Source organism: Microcebus murinus, chromosome 2 (genome assembly GCF_040939455.1).
Source record: "Microcebus murinus isolate Inina chromosome 2, M.murinus_Inina_mat1.0, whole genome shotgun sequence".
NCBI lineage: Eukaryota > Metazoa > Chordata > Mammalia > Primates > Cheirogaleidae > Microcebus > Microcebus murinus.
The window spans coordinates 30199035-30217119 of record NC_134105.1 but is presented as its reverse complement, the minus strand read 5'-3'; the positions used below and the strand labels follow the sequence as shown (position 1 = coordinate 30217119).

The window sequence follows — 18085 nt, the reverse complement described above, 5'->3', positions numbered from 1 at the left end:
CACCCTCTGTGGAAGCAATATGGAGATACCTTAAAGCAATACAAGTAGATCTACCATTTGATCCAGCAATTCCACTACTGGGCATCTACCCAAAAGATCAAAAGTCACTTTATGAAAAAGACACCTGCACTTGAATGTTTATAGCAGCACAATTTACAATTGCAAAGTTGTGGAAACATCCAAGTGCCCATCAATTCATGAGTGGATTAATAAAATGTGGTATATGTATACCATGGAGTACTATTCAGCTTTAAGAAACAATGGTGACATAGCACCTCTTGTGTTTTCCTGGATAGAGCTGGAACCCATTCTACTAAGTGAAGTATCTCAAGAATGGAAAAACAAGCACCACATGTACTCACCAGCAAATTGGTATTAATGGATCAACACCTAAGTGGACATATAGGAAAAATATCTATCAGGTGTCAGGCAGGTGGGAGGGGGGAGGAGGGGATGGCCATATACAAACACAATGAGTGAGATGTGCAATGTTTGGGGGATGGTCATGCTTGAAGCTCTGACTCGAGGGGGGAAGGGAGGCATGGGCAATATATGTAACCTTAACATTTGTACCCCTGTAATATGCTGAAATGAAAAAAATAAAAATAAAAAAAAGAAATTAATAAATAAAAAATAATACCAATTAAAAAACAATATAGAATAACAACAAAAAAAGAAAAGAAAAAAACATTATTGAGAATTATTACCCCATGGCCAAGAGCCATTGCCAAGAATGGAAGGAACTTCCCAGGGGAGTATTAGATCTTCATTACCGAACTATAAGCAAAGACCTGGTAGGAATGTTTGAAATGTTTGAAAAAAGATTGAAGCATTGTCTAGGATTGGTAGGATTGGAAACAGAGAAAGGAGGAGGCATTAAACTAAATAACTTTTAACATTGCTTCTAAACCTATAGTCCTATATTTATACCAGTAGACTGATTACCAAGGACAAAGGAGAAGACTCCAGTATGATTTAGACATGGTTAACTTGAATGGAGAACAAAGTGATATAAGAGAAAATCCAATATATAGAATCTAATTTTATAGAGAAGATTACTTTGCAGTGAACACTGAATTTATTTTTATAAAGATTACTTTTGACTAACCAGCCTTCTTGGTGTACTCAAAATATACTTTTTTTTTAATTTCCTTTACACTTAACTTTTCAGGACTATGCTTACTGGGTAAAATAAGACAGGCACACATTGTTCATTGTATCAAAGAAGGAATAGATTTCATACCATCTGCCAAGTTATGCTGTAGTTGATATGGAAGAAATAATTGAGCTGGGCCCTGTCACTACTGCCCATAGACTCACAGTATGATAGAACTTAAAGGGACCTTAGAGATAGGTGTGTAAAGTACCTACCACATTGCCAGTAAAGGCAATGAAGAAGCAGAAGAGAGAGAAGATAATGATGATAAGAGAGAGAGATGATGGTGATGATGCTGTAGTCATTTCTTCTGCTCCCATGTCACACTTGTGTTAGCCTTCAGAGAGAGAATATTGGTATCGTATATATGTGTATACACACACACACACACACACACACACACACACATATTGTCCATGCTTCAAAACCTGGAGTTGCACATTGTTGTTTTTAATGATGAAACAGAACTCAGATTTGGAATTCAGATCTGGAAGGGACTTTAAAGGTTATCCAGTCCAGCCTCCCTCTTTATCCTAATGATTTAGTATCTTCAACAAGAAGTTATCTTACCTCTGCTTCCATACCGTCAATGATGGCAAATTCATACCTTTCCTTTCCAGAGTGTTTTTCCCACTTTTGGATACCTCTGACTGCTGGAAAGTTCTTCCTAGTAATGCACTGAAGCCATCTACCTATAGCCTCCGTCCACTAGTCCTAGTTCTCTCCCTTGGGGTAATATTGAACCAGAAGAGCAAATTTCATCTTTCCCCTACATAAAAACCCTCCAGATATTTTCAGACTTTCCTCATGTTTCCCCTGAGTCTTTTCTTTCCTGGTTAAACTTTTCTCATTTCTTAAACCCTCACTCTCCTTGTTTCTTTACTTTAAATGAGATTGAATATTTATATCTCATTCAGAATTTAGGACCTAGATTTGAACATAAAATTCTACCTCCAGTATGTTCTGACTGTCAGAGAGTGGAGCATTGAGGTCTGTCATCTCCCTTATTCCAATTACTGACTGAAATAATAATGATTAGGATAGTGATGATGCCTTACTTACTGTCATTTCATGACATTAGCTCCATATATGTTTGCCAGGAAATATGATGTGGCACCACAGGAATCATTAAACTTCTTCCCTGTTCAAGAAGCATGAGCCAGAAGCATTCTAAAAAACATCAGCTTTTCATGTGCTCTGTATCATACCTCTGTAAACCTCTGGAAATGGTAGACATTGTACATAGTTGAAATCTGCAAGGACCACTTGTAGGACAAAAGGGGTCATGACCTCTGCATTTTCATTAGCCATTCATTGCTAACTGCCTTGCTTGTTGAAGGAAATTTTGGTGTTCTTTGGAGTTCTTCTCTTTATGTACACAGAGATGTGTATTATTAGTTGCTACAAAGCAAGTGGTGGGAAGGACAACCGCCAAAGAGAGCTCTGCTCCATCTTCATTGTTCTGCTACAGAGAGGAGACAGGATTTATTGCAGTCTTTGAGAAAAGGATTGCCTAGTTTGCCTCTCCTTCCCCCTCTTCTGATGGGTCATCCCAGAGGAATATTACATCTCATCATACTTATCTCCTAATAAAGTAAAAGTAATTGAAGGAGAGCTGCAGGCAGAGAATCAGCTGAGATACACTAGGAATACTTGCTAATAAGAGAGAGTGGCTAATCAGTGGCACATCCCAGACCAGTCCTCTGTCTGTGTCCTGCCTCCATGTAGCTTGTCCTCTATGACACAGTGAGCAGATGCTCTGCTTCCAGCTTTTCCATTTTAATCTCTGTATGTATTGGCATAGGATTATAGTTTCCCTACCAGTAAAATAGTTTTGTCCTTTATGGGTTTTCAGAAGTACATTTAGTGCATCTTTTTTCTGTTTTCCAGTTTCCATTTCTAGGGGAAACATTCCTCTTTCCTTGTTCCCTTCCTCCCTATCTTCTCACCCCACCCTTTCTTTCTTATGTGTATGTGCATGCAAGCTTGCATTATTTCTTTTGTATTTTCCAAGCTCTATGAATAAAACATGGTACCTATGGATATCTTATATTTGATCTTGTTTTACTTCTTTGAATCCCACACTATGCCTAATCTTGTTCAATATCCAGATCAAGCTAATAAGCAGCAGTGCTTCAGTTTTTACTGTAGTAAAATGAGTAGAATATCCACATTCATACGTGGCTATAGTGTTCCCTAAGCTGAGCTATTTTATGTTAGAAATATTTGTAGGGTTTCTTTTTGGGGGGGTCAAGAGGAAGGTCAGGGGCAGTGTAGTTAAGAGTATAGTTTGTCTTTAAATCCTTGCTATTCTACTGACTGTAACCTTTTAGAAAGTTGATCAACCTTTCTGTCATTTCCTCATTAATAAAATGAGGTAATGATTCCATGCTAAATGGTGAAGATTTGACAAGATAGCATCATAAAATACTTAAAAATACAATATACAACACATAATAAACATTTAAGAATGGAACTGGGCACGATGACATGTGTCTGTTACCCCCGCCACCTGGGAGGCTGAGGCAGTAGGATCGCTTGAGCCCAGGAGTTCAAGCTAGGATTACATTGCTGTACTCCAGCCTGGGTGACAGAGCAAGGCCCTGTCTCTTAAAAAAATTTTTTTAAAATGACAGTTATATATTGTTAATAATTACTATTATTAATATACAAGTGATAATTTATAACTGAAGTTTTTCTTAATATCTTAATATATGAAGAATTCTTTCTACTTTTCCTTGCTTCAAGGGGTGGCCCGTTATGATTATTTTGCCACATTTTGAAAGGGTACTTCCATGGCCTTATAGATTTTTCTACTACATATTATCCTTTTTTAAAGGATTTCCAGAAATGACAGAATCATTACATTCTCCAGATCTGCACAATGCAATACAGTAGCCACTACCACATGTGCCTCATTAAATTTAAATTTAACAAAAATTAAATACAATTAATTATGCAGCTCCTCAGTTGCACTAGCTACATTTCAAGTGCTGAATAGCCACATGTGGCTACTCTTGAATGACAGAGATATAGAACATTTCTGTTATCACACAAAATTCTATTGGACTGCACTGCTTTAGATATTAGTAGTCTATGCTCTTGTGTTCTTTTCTCAGAAATCAAAGAGGATGTATATATATTTTTTATTTTATTTTATTTTGAGACACGGTCTCACTCTTGCTCAGGCTGGTCTTGAACTCCTGACTTCAAGTGATCCTCCTGCCTCGGCCTCCCAGAGTGCTAGGATTACAGGTGTGAGCCACCATGCCTGGCCAGAGAGGATATATTTTCTAGAGTGTTCCAGAGACTATTCTCTTAATGTTTCAGGTCTTTAAACATCCATTTTGAGAATTCAGGTTACTCTTCTTATTCCAGTGTTATTACTGTCTTTTGGAATAAACAGAGGTACTTTCACTTCCCCCAAGAAGATTGTGCTACCATAACTTTTAAAGGTCCCAGTCAACAGTAAGAGGAAATCAAAGGAAGAAGAGGCAAAGTAGAAGTAATTCTAGCAGATATTCTGTAGTTACTTGAATTGTGAAGAGTAGAATGAATCCTCAGGGGCTAACTAGTAACAGGAAATTGTAATTTTGTTTTTGTTTTAAGGGACAGGGTCGTCTGTTGCCCAGGCTGGAGGTGCAGTAGCACAATCATAGCTCACTGCAGCCTCTAACTCTTGGGATCAAGAGATCCTCCTGCCTCAGCCTCCTAAGTACCTAGATCCCATCTCTGCAAAAAAAAAATGTTTGTAGAGACAGGGTCTTGCTATGTTGCCCAGGCTAGTCTTGAACTCCAGGCCTCAAGCAATCCTCCCTGCCTCAGCCTCCGAAAGTCCTGGGATTACAGGCGTCAGCCACCATGCCCGGCTTATGGTTGTGTTGTTGTTGTTGGTAAGTACTTTGTGCTACTCAGGGTCTGAGTTATCCCTGTGAGGAAAGTAGTAAAGAGCAACTTTTTCTTTAATAATCCTTGTTATACATCGTACACTTTTAAGGCTATTTTGTAATTTATTCTTTACAGTAACCCAGTGAAGCCAGTATGTAGCATTAGGATTATTCCCGTTATTCCCATTTTGATAAGAAAATTGAGGTTCAGTTTCCTCAAGTTACTTGCCTAAAGTCTTAAAGGGAAAATAATATTTAATGGAAAATAGAGTTGAGATTCAAATCAGGATAAAATTTTAACTTCAAATTCAACATTTTTTATTTTGGTTTTATTTTGGTTTTGCTCTGCTTTACCACCACTCAGAGTGTAGTGAAGGAAAGAAAGGAAGTTCTTTTTTATTTGTTTTTTTTTTTACTTTTTGAGACAAGAGTCTTGCTCTGTCGCCCAGGCTAGAGTGCCGTGTCGTCAGCCTAGCTCACAGCAACCTCAAACTCCTCAAGTGATCTTCCTGCCTAAGCCTCCAGAGTTGCTGGGACTACAGGCATGTCATGCCCAGCTAATTTTTTCTATTTTTAGTAGAGACAGGGTCTTACTCTTGCTCAGGCTGGTCTCGAACTTCTGAGCTCAAGTGATCCTCCCACCTCTGCCTCCCAGGGTGCTAGGATTACAGGTGTGAGCCACTGTGCCCGGCCAAAAATGAAAGTTCTTTAAGGAATCTGAGGTACTCTTAAAGAATTGCTACAGTCTCATTTGTCCTGTGACCATGTGCTTGGGCTGCCATAATAAAATTCCACAGACTGAGTGACTTAAATAACAGAAATTTATATTCTCAAAGTTCTGGATGCTGGAAGTCCAAGATCAAGTTGCCAGCAGGATTGGTATGTGGTGAGGCTTCTCACCTTAGCTTACAGATGGCATCTTCTCTCTGTATCCTCACATGGCATTTTTCTCTCTGCCAAGAGAGAGCTCTCTCTCATGTCTTTTCCTTTTCTTTTAAGGACACCAGTCCTATGATATTAGGACCCCACCCTTACAACTTCATTTGACCATAATTACCTCCTGAAATACCCTATTTCCAAATACAGTCACATTGGGAATAAGGGCTTCAACACATGAATTGTGGTGGAGTGAGGAATACAGTTCAGTCATAACACCGTATTAATGGGTTTTTAGTATCTTTTTATTTTCTGGTTTAACCTGGTTTGTTAGAAACTATATTTATATTTAGTATTTGCATGGGACCCAATATCCTCTGTTGGATATTTGCAAATATCTGTATTCTTTATTTCTGTGAATATAGAGGCTTAATTAAATTAAACCTATAGTACTCATTATATTATATAGTACTATTATATATTATTATAATTGCTATATAGTACTTACCTTTTAACTCTGAGATATTCTAATAGCAAAAAATGTGTATCTAAATGTCCTAATTTTCTTATAATGTAGCCCAATTTGTTAATAATTGCAGATCTCACTACTTTACAGGGTAATAAGTATTCATCTCCTGCTCCCCATCCCCTCTATTTTACAGATGGAGAAATTAGCATACAGAGAAACTGACTTCTCAGAGGTCAGGGCAAGGTATTGGTGGATCCAGGGATAAATCCCAAACCTCTTAATTCCTTGACCAGTTTTTAGACCATTGACTATGCAGCCTAGTGGTAAGTATCTTTTTACCCTATCCTGTAGGTAAGAGGGATTAAGAGAACTAGCAAAGACTGAATTTAAGGAATTCTTCATTACTAATTAGATCATTCATTCATTTATAGCTATGATGTCATTTTTGTCATTAGCATGAATTTTCCAGGTTGGGAGAGGGGATTTGAAGTTTTTTAAAAATACCTAAAAATATTTTTGTAACAGTTTGGCCACATTATTATTATTATAAAAGAGGTTATTATTTTATATAGATTATATATATAAAGAGGTTATTATTATTATAAAAGAGGTTATTATTATAAAAGAAAGAAAACCCTATATCAGGCACATGCTAGACAGTATATTATTACCTTAGTTAGGTATCATTGAAACTGTCATTTCTGGAAGGTATGAATTTTTGCTGTTTTTTTGATGACTAGTAATAGTAATAGTTGAATTTATTAGAAAAATATCTTACAAATTTTAAAGTTTAGATTCTAAATCAAATTTGAGTTTAATGGAAACCAAGAACCTTATCAAATAGCTTTAAAAGAGAATCTCTTTATGTTTAAGCATAGTTTTCTAGTTTATTATGTCTTATTCCATTTTTATCCCTTGCTTAGGACTTACTAAGGTGGTATGATTTGTCTGAGATTAAGTCAATCTTGCTCTTCTATTTGACACTAAAATTGTCATATTTTCTCTAAAACCTATTCTTCTACCTTTACATTTGCAATAGTTAGGGATCTTTTATTATAATTACTGGGGAGGTTGAACAACCAAGCCACATCAAAATAAAGGCTTGGTTGTTCTCATTAAAGTAAATAGACAGCCTATAGAATGAGAGAAAATATTTGTGTTCTACACATCTGATAAAGGGGTGAAAACAAGAATCTATACAGAACTTAAAATTAACAAGAAAAAAATCAAACAATCCCATCAGTAAATGGGCAAAGTACATGAACAGAAACTTTTCAATAGAAGACAGAATAATAGCCAGCAAACATAAAAAAGTGCTAAACATCTCTAATTATCAGGGAAATGCAAATCAAAACCACAATGAGATATCACTTAACTCTAGTGAGGATGGCCTTTATCAGAAAGTCCCAAAACAACAAATGCTGGTGTGGATGTGGAGAGATTGGAACACTGTTATACTGCTGATGAGACTACAAATTAGTACAACCCCTGTGGAAAGTAATTTGGAGATATCTCAAAGAGCTTTTGATCCAGCAATCCCACTCTAGGCATCTATCCAAAGGGAAAAAAGACACTCTGTAATAAAGACATTTGCGCTCAAATGTTTACAGCAGCACAATTCACAATTGCAAAGATGTGGAAACAACCCAAATGCCTGTCAATACATGAGTGGATTAATAAAATATGGTATATTTATACCATGGAATACTACTCAACTACAAAAAACAATGGTGATCTAGCATCTCTTATATTATCCTGGATTGAGATTGAGCTCATCCTTCAAAGTAAGGTATCACAAGAGTGGAAAAACAAGCACCACATGTACTTGCCATCAAATTGGTACTAACTGATGAACACTAAGGTGCCAATATGTTAATAATATTCACTGGGTGCTGGTCAGGTGGGAGGGGGGTAGTGGAGGTGGGTAAACACTCAACTAATGGATGCGGAGCGTGGCACACTTGTAGCCCTGGCTTGGGCAAGGCAAAGGTATTATATGTAACCAAAATGTTTGTACCCACATAATATTCTGAAATCAAAAAAAGAAAAGAAAGGGTGTAATGGACCTCCAGAACCAAAATCCCATAAGCCATTGATATGTTCTGTCCTTCATACCTACTTCTGCTTTTCTCTACCCATTAGCTGCTTCTTGCTTATTGTAGCTCTACTTTCACTATTATAGTAAAAAATTTGGCCACTGATATTGACCACTTTTTTATTTGTATATATTCATGGGGTACATGTGCAATTTTGCTGCATTGATGTATTGCATTGTGGGGTCTTCAGTGCATCCACACACTGGAGCAATACACATTGTACCCACCAAGCAACCTCCCATCGTCTACCCTTGCCCACCCCTCTGAGTCTCCATTGTCCATCATTCCACACTCTGCTTCCATGTGTATATATTATTTAGCTCCCACTTACAAGTGAGAACATGCGGTATTTTGTATTTCTGTATCTGAATTTCACTCAAGAAAATGACCTCCAGTCCATCCATGTTGCTGCAAAAGACATTATTTCATTCTTTTTTATAGCTGAATAGTATTCCATTGTGTATATATGCCACATTTTCTTTATCCAATCCTCTGTTGGATAAAGCTATATTGATTCTATATCTTTGCTATTGTGAATAGCCCTATAGTAAACATAACAGTGCAGGTATCTTTTTGATATAATGATTTTTTTTCCTTTGGGTAGATATTGACCACTTTTTACTTCTTATCATATTCGACTACATGCCTTGTGCCCCAGCCACACTGAAATGCAGTTGTCCAGCATGGCACTGTCCAATAGAAACACAATGCAAACCATGCATGTAGTTTAAAATTTTTTGGTAGCCACATTTAAAAAGGTAAAAAGAAATGGGAGATTAATTCAATAATAAATTTTATTTAATCTAGTGTGTCTAAAATATTATTTTGACATGTGACCAATATAAAAATATTCTGCATAAATATTTTATATTTACAATTTTATGAAAAAGTCTTTGAAATCTGGTGTGTGTTTTACACTTACATCACATCTCAATTCAGATACTAAGTTTTATCAGAAATATTTGATCTGTATTTAGATTTCAAAAAATTTACAGTTGAAAAAGTATTGCAAATTCACCTACCTAGTTTTGTTCCAAATATACTTAAAAGTGTTCCCAGGAACTTTGTGAATTTAAAAAATTTATTGATAAATGAATAACAATTAAAATTAAATATGCACTTCCTCAGTCACACTAGCTACATTTCAAGTACTCGATAGCGACATGTGGCTAGTGGCTCCCATATTAGAGCAGCTCTAACTAATATAGTGCTTCATGGCATTGTTTCTTTATATTATTCCTTCCCCATGGTATACTTTTCTTACTATCCCATTCCTAATCCCCAAGACTCAATTCAAGTGTTTTCCGTAAAGTCTTAACTTCTCTTCCCACCCCCTTCCCAGGTAGAATTTGCTCCTCCCTCTCCTGTTTCTACTGAACCCCCATACATACTTTTAACACAGCACCCATAAGACTTCATCATGCTTATATATCTTTTGCTCCCTTCTAGACTGAGAGAGAATGCCTTGTTGTTTTTTAAATCCTTATTACCTAGCACAGGGCTGGAACTATGTGCAGTCAGTAAATTTTTGTTTAAAGCATGAATGAGTGTAATTTCAATATGGAACTAACAAAGACTTTATAGGATTATTTTGAAAATAGTAAGTTGGAAATGGAATTTATTTTATTTTTTATTTTTTTGAGACAGAATCTCACTCTGTTGCCCAGGCTAGAGTGCCGTGGCATCAGCCTAGCTCACAGCAACCTCAAACTCCTGGGCTCAAGCAATCCTTCTGCCTCAGCCTCCTGAATAGCTTGGACTACAGGCATGTACCACCATGCCTGGCTAATTTTTTGTATATATTTTTAGTTGTCCAGCTAATTTGTTTCTATTTCTAGTGGAGATGGGGTCTCACTCTTGCTCAGGCTGATCTTGAACTCCTGAGCTCAAACAATCCACCTGCCTCGGCTTCCCACAGTGCTAGGATTACAGGCATGAGCCACAGTGCCCGGCCAGCAAATGGAATTTAAATGTCAAAGTGAACAAGATTTGGATAGGAAGCTATCTACTGCTCTTTAAACCTATGCCATTGTATTCATTCATTCATTTTATTGACCTAGATGTGTGAGATATAAAGAAGACTAAGACATTCATGCTGATAAATAATTAATAATTAAGATATATACATGTGCTCAAACACAAGTACACATACAGGACATGGATATATTGTTACTATCTTAGCTCCCATAATATTGTTTGGTGCTTGGTGAAAGAGAATTCCAAGGTTGAATAGGATCTTAGAAGTTCACCTAAACTGCCTTTCCAACCCGTGAATTCTCTATCAGCTTGGAAAAGTTTCAGCATCTTTCGTGTTAAGTGGTCATTCAACTTTTCTGCTTATACATTTTGGGGCATGAATAACCAACCAATCCTCCACAACACAGTTCTCATTACCAGGAAGCCTCTCTCTGACATCTACTTCCCTCCAGAGGATGTTTTTTCAAATGCCTCCAACCAAAAGACCACATTTTTTGTAATCCCTTGGTGAACATTCCAGTAGAATATAAGCTAGAGCAGGAGTCTCTATCTCTTTTGTTCAGTGATATATCTCCAGTGCCCATAATAGTGACTGACAAATAGCAGATAATAATTATTTGTTGAACGAATGAATCTGTATAAGCAGGATTTAGGGCATTACTTCAATTCAGTTTTTTATTTGTGAATCTACTCCCTTTGTGAACTGTTATATATTTTTCATTGCTTTTGCATGACCAATTCTTCCCATCCATGGCACTATTAAAATTACTAAACCCCAGATTCCTCATCTGTAAAAAGATATTGGTAATACCTATATATATATATAATTTTTATATATAGTGAGAGATAAGGGGATCTATTTACATTTTTCTGCATCTGGATATCCAGTTTTCCCAGCACTATTTATTGATGAGACTATCCCTTTCCCTAAGCTATGTTCTTGGCACCTTGGTCAAAAATCAGGCCGGGCGCTGTGGCTCACGCCTGTAATCCTAGCTCTTGGGAGGCCGAGGCGGGCGGATTGCTCAAGGTCAGGAGTTCAAAACCAGCCTGAGCAAGAGCGAGACCCCGTCTCTACTATAAATAGAAAAGAAATTAATTGGCCAACTGATATATATATATAAAAAAAAAAATTAGCCGGGCATGGTGGCGCATGCCTGTAGTCCCAGCTACCCGGGAGGCTGAGGCAGAAGGATCACTGGAGCCCAGGAGTTTGAGGTTGCTGTGAGCTAGGCTGACGCCACGGCACTCACTCTAGCCTGGGCAACAAAGCGAGACTCTGTCTCAAAAAAAAAAAAAAAAAAAAAAAAAAAATCAATTGGCTGTGAATACATAGATTTATTTCTTGGTTCTCTATTCTGTTCCATTGGTCTACATTTCTGTTTTTATTCCAGTACCATGCTGTTCTTGTTAGTTAGATAGTGTGATGCCTCCAGCTTTTTTCTTTTTTTCTCAGGATTGCTTTGAGTCTATGGGGTCTTTTATGGTTCCATTTGAGTTTTAGGATTTTTTTTTTTTTTATTTCTGTGAAGAATGTCATTAGTATTTTGGCAGGGATTACATTGAACCTGTAGATCACTTTTGATAGTATGGTCATTTTCACAATATTAATTCTTCCAATCCATGAACATGGGATGTCTTTCCATTATTTTGGTGTTCTCTTCAATTTCTGTAGTGTTCCTTGAAGAGATCTTTAACCTCCTTGGTTAAATTTATTCCTAGGTATTTTGGTTTTTTATAGCCATTATAATTGGGATTGCTTTCTTGGTTTCTTTTTCCACTAGTTCATTGTTAGTATATAGAAAAGCTTCTGGTTTTTGCACATTGATTTTTGTGTGCTGCAACTTTACTAAATTAGTTTATCAGTTCTAAGAGTTTCTTGGTGACGCTTTTAGAGTTTTCTATTTATGAGATCATGTCATCTGCAAGCAGGGACAATTTGACTTCCTCAATTCCGATTTGGATGCCCTTTATTTCTTTCTCTTACCTAATTGCTTTGGCTAGGACTTCTAGTACCATGTTGAAGAAAAGTGATGAGAATGGATATCCTTTTACTGTTCTAGATCTTAAAGGAAAAGCTTTCAACTTTTTCCTGTTCAGTGTGATGTGGGTTTGTCATATATGATGGTCTTTATTGTGTTGAGGTGCATTCCTTTTATATCTAACTTGTTTGGAATTTTTAACATGAAGGGATGTCAAGTTTTGCCAAATGCTTTTTCTGCTTCTATTGAGATGATCATATGGTTTTTGTCCTTCATTATGTTAATATGATGTTTACTGACACATTATGTTTATTGATTTGTGTATGTTGAACCATCTTTGTTTGCATCCCTAGGTAAATACCACTTGATCATGGTTAATGATCCTTTTAATGTACTATTGAATACAGTTTGCTAGTGTTTTGTTGAGGATTTTTGCATTTATGTTCATCAGGCATGCTGGCCTATAGTTTTATCTTGTGTGTGTGTCCTTGTCTAGTTTTGGTATCAGGTAATGCTAGCCATATAGAATGAGTTTGGAAGAATTCTCTCCTCTTGAGTTTTTTAGAAGAGTTTGAGAAGGATTGGTGTTTGTTCTTTAAATGTTTGGTAGAATTCAGCTGTGTCTTCGGGTTTTCTTTTATGGGAGACTTTGAACTACAGATTCAATCTTGTTTCTTGTAATTGGTCTGTTCAGATTCTCTACTTCTTCTTGGTTCAATCTTGCCATTGTATGTGTCCAGAAATTTCTCCATTTCTGCTCAGCTTTCTAATTTGTTGGTTTATAGTTGTTCATTATAGTCTCTAATGACCCTTTGTATTTTTGTGATATCAGTTGTAATGTTGTCTTTTTCACTTCTGATTTTATTCATTTGGGTCTTTTCTCTTTATTCTTGATTAGTTTAGCTAATGGCTTCTCAGTTTTATTTATCTTTTCAAAAAAACAACTTTTCATTTTGTTGTTGTTCTTTTGTATTTTTTTACTCTCAACTTTGCTTATTTCTACTCTGATCTTTATTATTTCTTTCCTTCTGCTAATTTTGGGTTTGGTTTATTCTTGCTTTTTTAGTTCCTTGAAATGCATAGTTAGGTTGCTTATGTGAAATCTTTCTACTTTTTTGATGTAGATGTTTATTGCTACAAACTGCCCTCTTAATACTGTTTTTGCCCTATACTATAGGTTTTGGTATATTTGTGTTTATATTTTGGTTTGTTTCAAGACCTTTTTTTATTTCCTTCTTAACTTCTTCATTGACCCATTCATTGTTCAGGAACATGTTTAATTTCTATGTATTTCTACAATTTCTAAAGTTCCTCTTGTTACTGATTTCCAGTTTTACTCCATTGTGGTCAGAAATGATACTTGATGAGATTTCAATTCTTTTAAATTTGTTTTGTGGCCAAACTTGTGTTCTAACCTGGAGAATGTTCCATGTGTTGATGAAAAGAATGTACATATTCTGCAGCTTTTGGGGGTCAGTAAAAGTACTGTCACCTAGCTGGCACTGTAATGGCATCTCATTCCACAGTTCTGTCAAGACAGACGATTCCAGATAATGGGGAACATGCTAAGACTAGTGAATTCCATGAGCATAAGCCCATTGCCACACTTCCTTGTGCAGTGACTTGGTCAGAAGCAATGCTGTGTAGAATACCATAATGGTGGATAAGGCAGTGTACACATCTAAAGATGATAGTTTGGGCAAAAACATTGCATGCAGGGAAGGCAAATCCTTATCCAGAGTAAGAGTCTATTATAGTAAGGACAAAATGTTTCTTACATGAAGGAAGTGGTCCAGTGTTATCCACCTGCCACCACTGTGTAGCTGGCTGATTACCCTGGAGGATGGTGCCATATCAGCGGCTCAGTATTGGTCTCTGCTGATGGCAGATTGGGCACTCACAGTGGCCATAGCTAGGTTGGCCTTGGTGAGGGGAGGCTCATGCTGCTGAGCTTATGCATAAGTTCCATGCAACTAGGTGTTAGAGGTGCCATTTACTGGGGAAGACAAAAAGAGGAACAGGGTGGCATTCTGTTTTGTACTGTTAAATTCTTTTGTTTATTTGTTTGTTTGATTGATTTTTAGAGACAGTGTCTCACTTTGTCGCCCAGTCTGGAGTGCAATGGCATCATAGGTCATTGCAGCCTTGAACTCCTGGGCTTAAGCGATCATTTCTCCTCAGTTTCCTGAGTAGCTGGGACTATAGGCACATGCTACCACACCTCGCTGATTTTTTTTTTTTTTTTTTTTTGTAGAAACAGGGTCTCACTATGTTGCTCAGGCCTGTCTTGAACTCCTGGCCTCAAATGATCCTCCTGCTTCAGCCTCTCAAAGTGCTGGGATTGCAGATATGAGCCACTGTGCCCGGCCACCTGTTAAGTTTTTAATATCTGGTTGAGAACCAGGTAGAAATGGCCTATAGGTAGTTGTATATGTGAGCATGAAATTCTAAGAAGCCAATGCTAGAAATGTGAATTTGGGAGTGATCTCAATTGAATGGTGAGCAGAAAAACCCTTTTTGAATGAAGAGATAATGAGAGAAAGAAGGCAGTAACTGTACACAGCTCTTTAAGTTTTTCTGTGAAGGAGAGCCAGAGAAATGGAAAAATATAAGAGGATGGATATGTGTGCAATTAAGAGATGGGTGTGGTGATGTTTGTTTTGTTTTGTTTTGATAGGAGTTAATGGAACAGTAAGAATGTCATTACAAATGGCCTATTAGAAAGAGGATACTTGATAGCAGGGTCAGCAACAAGGCAGAATAGGAAGTTCCTGACTGTCCTTCCACCCATGGACACACCAAATAAACATCTGTTTACAGATAAGTTACCTCTGTCTTTTGATAAAAACAGAGACACTTCATTCACAGTAAGAGAAGTCCAGAAAGAATGATGAATGAGTAGATTAATTCATTCACCAAACATAAACTGAGCACCTGCTACTATATTATATACTGGAGATTCACCACTAAGCAAGATCAAGTCTCTATCTTCATGAAATTAGCAGAAGAGTCCTACCCTTATTTCTGTTTTCTCAGTGAATCCTGAATTAAAGTCATCCACTAAGAGTGAATTTGGGGGAGAGAATATTTGGAGTTTGAGGAGAGAGAAAAAGATATAAAACTTTTTTTAGAAAGTGAAAAAGTAAACAATGGGGAAATGTGGTGTGATTTCTAGGCAGTGTACAGTGGCATTTGATAATTACAGCCGTGAGTTTAAAGTGAGACCAGTAAGCTTGCATTCGTTTTTTTCTTCAGCATTAGTGAGCTATTGGGGTAGGTACAATGTAGGTTGATAAGTGGTTTTAATCAGAGTTAAGACTGAAGCTTTACTAGGGTAAGTTTGACAAAAAAGAGGTGGGAGAGAGGTAAGAGTGTTTGTCAGGGAATGATTTTAATGAGGGACCATGGAATCTGAGTGGGGGCAAGAAGATAAGTGAAGACATGCTAGGTGATTGAGAAAGTGGTAGGGTCAGTAGATGAATCTAAATTTTCAAACAAGGAAAATATGTTCCCATTATATGAATAATCTATCCTCTTTCAAAAAAATTTTTTTGAAAATATAAAAGACTAGAAAGTAGAAAGGGGGTGAAACCAAGTACCACCACCCAAAGATAACCAATCATTTATATTTGCTGTGTTTACTTCGGTTTCCTTTCTAGTGATAATTCTTGGAAATTGTATTAGTTTGCTAGGGCTGCCCTAACAAATACCACAGACTGGTGCCTTAAACAACAGAAATTTATTTCCTTGCAGTTCTGAGGACCTGAAGTCCAAGGTCAAATTGTTGGTAGGGTTGGTTGTTGTTTTTTTTTTTTTCCTGAGGCCTCTCTCCTTGACACATAGATGACCATCTTCTCCATCTATTTTTACATCATCTTTTCTTTGTACCTATCTAGGTCCAAATTTTCTCTTCTTATAAGAACACCAGTCATACTGGGTTAGGGACCACCTTAATGACCCAATTTAACTTAATTACTTCTTTAAAAGCCCTTTCTCCAAATACAGTCACATTCTGATATACTGGGGAATGGGGACTTCAACATTAAGTTTTGGAGGGCACAATGCAATCCATAACAGGGTGCTATTTGTTTTTGGTTTTTTTACATAATTGTGATCATTCTATGAATATATTTTTGTTCCCATATTTTACTTGATAATGTTATAACTTAAACATTTTCCCATTTGTTCTTTAGCCTATGTAAAATTTAAACAACTGCAAAATACTTTGTCAAGTGATGAATTGCTGAATCATAGTCAGTCTTTGTTTTGAGCATTTAGATATTCCCTCCCTGCTTTTTTTGTTATTGTAAATAATGCTAAAGCTTTTAAAATAAAACCTTCTTTCTGCATTTTAGATTATTTCCTTAGAATAGAATCTCAGAAGTGGATTACTTTATTATAAAAAATTATCAATACATACTGCCAAATTGGAGAAATAGTGAGTCTTTTGTTTTCTTTCCACGTGACTATTTTCTCTCCTCCTGCAGTGATAGACTGGAATGATTTTAGAAAACATAAATATGGTCACCTGTCAGAGTCGGCATCCCAATATCAAGGTAAGGAAAAAAATCTCTATTTAGCATGGGAAAATTTTATTTGACATCTCTTATTGTAAAACCTTTGTGCTTAGAGGTCTGAGTTTACAAATAACTTACTAATTAAATCAAAATCAAATATTGCAGTTAACAAAAGTAGTCTATCAATAGTAATATTCTTTGTTTTGAACTGGAAATTAGGAAACCTAGATTCTGAGTATATAGTTAATCCCAATTTACCTTCATAGTTTTAAGCACGTTTGCTTAGCTTCTCTGTTTTTCCATCATTTTTACAAGTTTAATCTTGGGAATAAGGCAAAATTGGGTCATGTACTTCCACAACTACTACTGAGAAACTCTTTCAAGATGAGATAATTGGACTAGAAGAATGCTCAAGCCCCTATTTTACCCCAGTATTTCACCTATCATTTTGGTATGTTTGTCATGATGACTTAATGCTGTTACATTTTTTTCTTTAATAGAAGCTGCTGACATCCTGGAGCTAGGTAAGATATTAAATATTTTTCTTAGGTTTCTGTTAAATGAGGAGAATTGCTAAACTAGGAATTGGATTAGAACTAGTTGTAATCAACTAGGAAAAGAATTCCATGTGTCTCTGTCTCATAAATCAGTGAATCCTGTGCTCTTGTTTGTGTAATCGGCCCATCTAGTTCATCTCAGCTGTCACGTAAAGTCTTACTTATCAGAAGGCCACAGACCAGGCTAACAAAAAGAGAGGGGAGGTGGTTAATTACACAGAGTACAGGGAGGAAAAGGAACTGAACTCAAGAGGAAGTAACTTTTAGTTTACTGAATCCAAAACTAATAAACCCACACTTTCTATAAATCAGTGTTTGGTGGGATTGTCCCAAAAGAAGTTACTCATAAGATAAATTGAACTAAAATTAAACTTAGAGATTTTCTACCTTTCTGAACTAAATAAAAACCAAAATATTAAAATATTATAAGTAATAAGTCAGACTGATACTACATTTTGTTTTCCTCCCTGCTTGGTGTACTTCAGGACTAAGATTTGAGGAATAAAATTAGTACTAATATTTCTCAATGAGCTTTCAGGGTTCCTACATAAACATCATTCTTAACATC

The 18085-nt window shown here is 36.5% G+C and overlaps 1 protein-coding gene across 4 annotated transcripts in view; it reads left to right on the top strand.

Annotated features, from left to right (window-relative positions):
* Positions 1–18085, top strand: part of SCMH1 (Scm polycomb group protein homolog 1) — a 174382-nt gene that overhangs the window by 48700 nt on the left and 107597 nt on the right. For 3 of the 4 annotated variants that reach the window (XM_075997103.1, XM_075997104.1, XM_075997102.1), the window contains exons 1-2: positions 16931–16999; positions 17461–17484. Coding sequence is in view for 1 of the 4 variants with exons in the window: in XM_012735822.3 (XP_012591276.2) it covers positions 6699–6711; positions 16931–16999; positions 17461–17484 (106 nt within the window). In the remaining 3 variants the exon portion in view is untranslated. Of the gene's footprint in view, positions 1–6581; positions 6712–16930; positions 17000–17460; positions 17485–18085 lie in introns of those variants that run through there. The other variant, XM_012735822.3, reaches the window with a different exon arrangement.